This window comes from Ovis canadensis, chromosome 5 (genome assembly GCF_042477335.2).
Source record: "Ovis canadensis isolate MfBH-ARS-UI-01 breed Bighorn chromosome 5, ARS-UI_OviCan_v2, whole genome shotgun sequence".
NCBI lineage: Eukaryota > Metazoa > Chordata > Mammalia > Artiodactyla > Bovidae > Ovis > Ovis canadensis.
In genome coordinates, this window is record NC_091249.1 from 53,544,799 (window position 1) to 53,548,412 (window position 3,614).

Consider the following 3,614-nt stretch of genomic DNA (forward strand, 5'->3'; position numbering starts at 1 on the left):
TAGTTTTGTTTGACTCTTTGTGACTCTATGGATTGCAGCCTGCCAGGCTCCTCTGTACATGGAATTTTCCAGGTAAGAATACTGGAGTGGTTTTCACTTCCTACTCCAAAGCTTGTTCCTGACCCAGGGATCAACCCTGTGTCTCTTGCATCTCCTGCGTTGGCAGGCCGATTCTTTACCACTGCGCCAACTGGGAAGCCCTTCTTGTAATATACACACTTCTATAAGTTCTTTCCTGATCAGTTGGAAATAACTTGCAAAACACTCAGCTTTTAAACAAGTTTTGTTTTAGAGAACTTCCACTTTTCTGTTTTCTTTGTCATTATTTTGTCATATATTATTCACTAGGGAGAACAACTCCCAAGTCAATTCACCCTTTAATCTTCAGCAGTATCAAGCACACTGCTTTGCATAAGAAATAAATACATAAGTGTATGCTAAAAAAGTAATGGAAGGGCAAATGACCTTCCAAAATTCACAGACCCATAAGTGGAAATTGGAGAGTGTTGGGTAGTCTTCACCTGCTATCTTACCTAATTCTTTTCTCTGTGTCTCCATAACAACTGGTGAAGATTATGGGAAGGGACAATGACAGCTACCTTCAGGCATTCATCTTGGTGGGCTTTTCTGACCGGCCTCAACTGGAAATAATTCTCTTTGCGTTTATCCTAATCTTCTACATCCTGACTCTAGTGGGCAACACAGCCATCATTCTTTTGTCTGTCGTGGACTCCAGGCTCCACACACCCATGTACTTCTTTCTTGGGAACCTATCTTTCTTGGACCTCTGCTTTACAACGAGCATTGTTCCCCAGCTGCTGTGGAACCTTTGGGGTCCAGAGAAGACCATCACCTACCATGGCTGTGTGGCCCAACTCTATATCTATATGGTGTTGGGCTCAACTGAGTGTGTTCTCCTAGCTGTCATGTCCTACGACCGCTACGTGGCTGTCTGCCGGCCACTGCACTACACCGCGGTCATGCACTCACATCTCTGCCTGCAACTGGTGACTGTGGCCTGGTGCTGTGGCTTTCTAAACTCCTTTGTTATGTGTCCCCAGACAATGCACCTGTCCCGATGTGGGCGTCGCGAAGTGGACCACTTTCTGTGTGAGATGCCTGCTCTTATTGCCATGTCTTGTGAAGACACAATGCTGGTGGAAGCATTTGCCTTTGTCTTGGGGGTTGCTCTTCTCCTGGTACCCCTTTCTCTGATCCTCATCTCCTATGGCATGATCACTGCTGCTGTGCTGAGGATCAAGTCAGCAGCAGGGCGCAAGAAGGCTTTCAACACCTGCTCATCTCACCTAACAGTGGTCATTCTCTTCTATGGAAGCATCATTTACATGTACCTGCAGCCAGCCAACAGCTACTCCCAAGATCAGGGCAAGTTCCTCACTCTCTTCTATACCATTGTCACTCCCAGTGTCAACCCTCTCATCTATACTTTAAGGAACAAAGATGTGAAAGGGGCAATGAAGAAACTCTTGGGGTGGGAGAAAGAGAATAAGGAAACCTAAGAGAAATTTTGGAATAATACTTTGGTGTTCTGCTGTCTTATGTATATCTTAACTGTGTGGAAAACTAATATGTAAAGAGTGAAGGGAACATGGATAGGAACAATGGGCTTTTGAGTTTGACCCCATGCTCTACTCTCTGGATGTGAAGTGCCTTTCTTCTGTTTAAAGGTGTCTACTCTAGAAGATCTTTAATGCATTTGCTTTTTATCCATCTTTGGGTTTTATTTAGAACTGCAGGGGATATGTAGAATGAATTCAGATCACACAGTCTGCAGACGACGTCATGAGATGTCAAATAAAAAGGAGACAACATGAATGGCTTCCTCTTGAAGCTCCTTTATTTATGATGACAGTGTTTTTTCAGAGAGGGTTGAGTCAGCATCAGTAAAATCATAGTATGCTGTCTTAGATATATGTTAGTTCTCTACAACTAAGGAGTGTTCTTTGATTTGCTTTTTGAAAAGGAAGGAAGATTTTTTTTTTTTTGGTGGTCATTTGTACTTTTCCTTGACCTTATCTCATAGCCAAAGCATTTACAAGATAGTTGAGTAGATTTAGGCATTCAAGACTTTGTAGAGAATAGATCAAGAGGAAACTATTAGAATGAAACACTTTGGAATCTTTAGCAGGATACTTTAAACAGTTGCAAATATTTCTTTTTTAAAAAGGCTGTTTTATAGTCAGATTGATTATTACCACCTCAAAAAATTTTTTTGGTGGTCAAAGTTATTGGGGCTGGAAGTTACTAAGAGCAGTATTACCACAACTTGGTTTTGTAAGAACTCATTAGATTTCTCGTAGTTGAAACTCCAAGTGTGGGGTCTAGGCATTTCTGTTATTAAAAAGTTCTCTAGATGTTACTGATGACAGCCAAATTTGGAAATCATTGTTATTTAGAAATACCCTAAATCCAACTTCTTACATCAACCAGAAATCCTCTTAGAGCATTTTGAATGTTTGGCCACCTTCACTGGGCATGAATGATGCTACAAAGCAGATACAGGAGATGACATCACCCATATCTGTGCTTGGAACTGGTTTATCCTCTTATCAGTTATATCTTGGAGTCTAGGGTTTTTCACCTGTATCATATAGGGTAAATAATCCTAATTTTACAAGATTGTAGCAGAGGTTAATGGAGAGGGAAATGGCAACCCACTACAGTATTCCTGCCTGGGAAATGTCATGGACAGAGGAGCCTGGTGGGCAGAGGAGCTTGGTGGGCTACCGTCCATGGAGCCACAAACAGTTGGACATTACTGAGTGACTAAGAACAATAGAGATTAAATAAGGTTAGAGATGACAAATGTGAGGTAAACGGCCTCTCAATAATATTTACAGTCATTGGGAATCTATTCCTTTTGGAATAGATTCAATTTTGTTATTTAAATTTTTTTTTTTTTTTAGCAAAAACTGACTTTAGTATTTTCAGTGAATATCTGCAAGGTAAAAAATGCTTTCTTTTAGTTATAGGAAACACCCCTTGCTTGCTTATTTTATATTAAGTAAATAGGGTCCTTCATAAACTCTCAGAGAACTTTGCTGTATAAGTTAGCACCCTAGTGCTAAATGTGAGGTCTCAGGGTGAAGACTCAGGATAAGTGTTATGATTCTATATTGTTAATGGATAATACAAGTTCAGGCTGTTGGGATTATGGTGACAGTGGATTCATAGACTATGAAAGAAGTCAAATCTGCCATAACAAAATATCCAGATGGAAATGGAAAAACTATTTCCAAGTCATTCAAATATACATCTAGGAGATATTAGGAACAAAGTAAAACTTATTTGCTTCTGTAATCTTCCTGTATTATGTAAATGATCACAGACATATGGAAGCAAATTACATGACAAAACACAGGGAAGCTAAGGAATTTGCTTAGAATTACAAAGCAAAAGAGTACCCAAAATAGTACTTAATATCTGTTAAGCATTTTCCATTTCCCATTGAGTTTTTCCATTTCATAATTTCCCTCCTGTGAATCTGGGTTCTATGAAGTTAAAATTTTGACTATCTAGTAGTCAAATGTGGCCTATTTGCTAAAACAGAATATTTAAGTTTTCATTTTAAGACTAAGAAATCACCCACAGGG

General features: G+C 39.7%; 1 protein-coding gene across 1 annotated transcript; it reads left to right on the forward strand.

Annotated features, from left to right (window-relative positions):
- The first annotated feature begins 575 nt into the window (after nucleotides 1–575).
- LOC138441765 (putative olfactory receptor 2W6) lies at nucleotides 576–1,520 on the forward strand. Its single transcript, XM_069592839.1, has one exon. It carries the CDS (start codon nucleotides 576–578, stop codon nucleotides 1,518–1,520), a length of 945 nt encoding a protein of 314 aa, XP_069448940.1.
- Nucleotides 1,521–3,614: the final 2,094 nt, after the last annotated feature.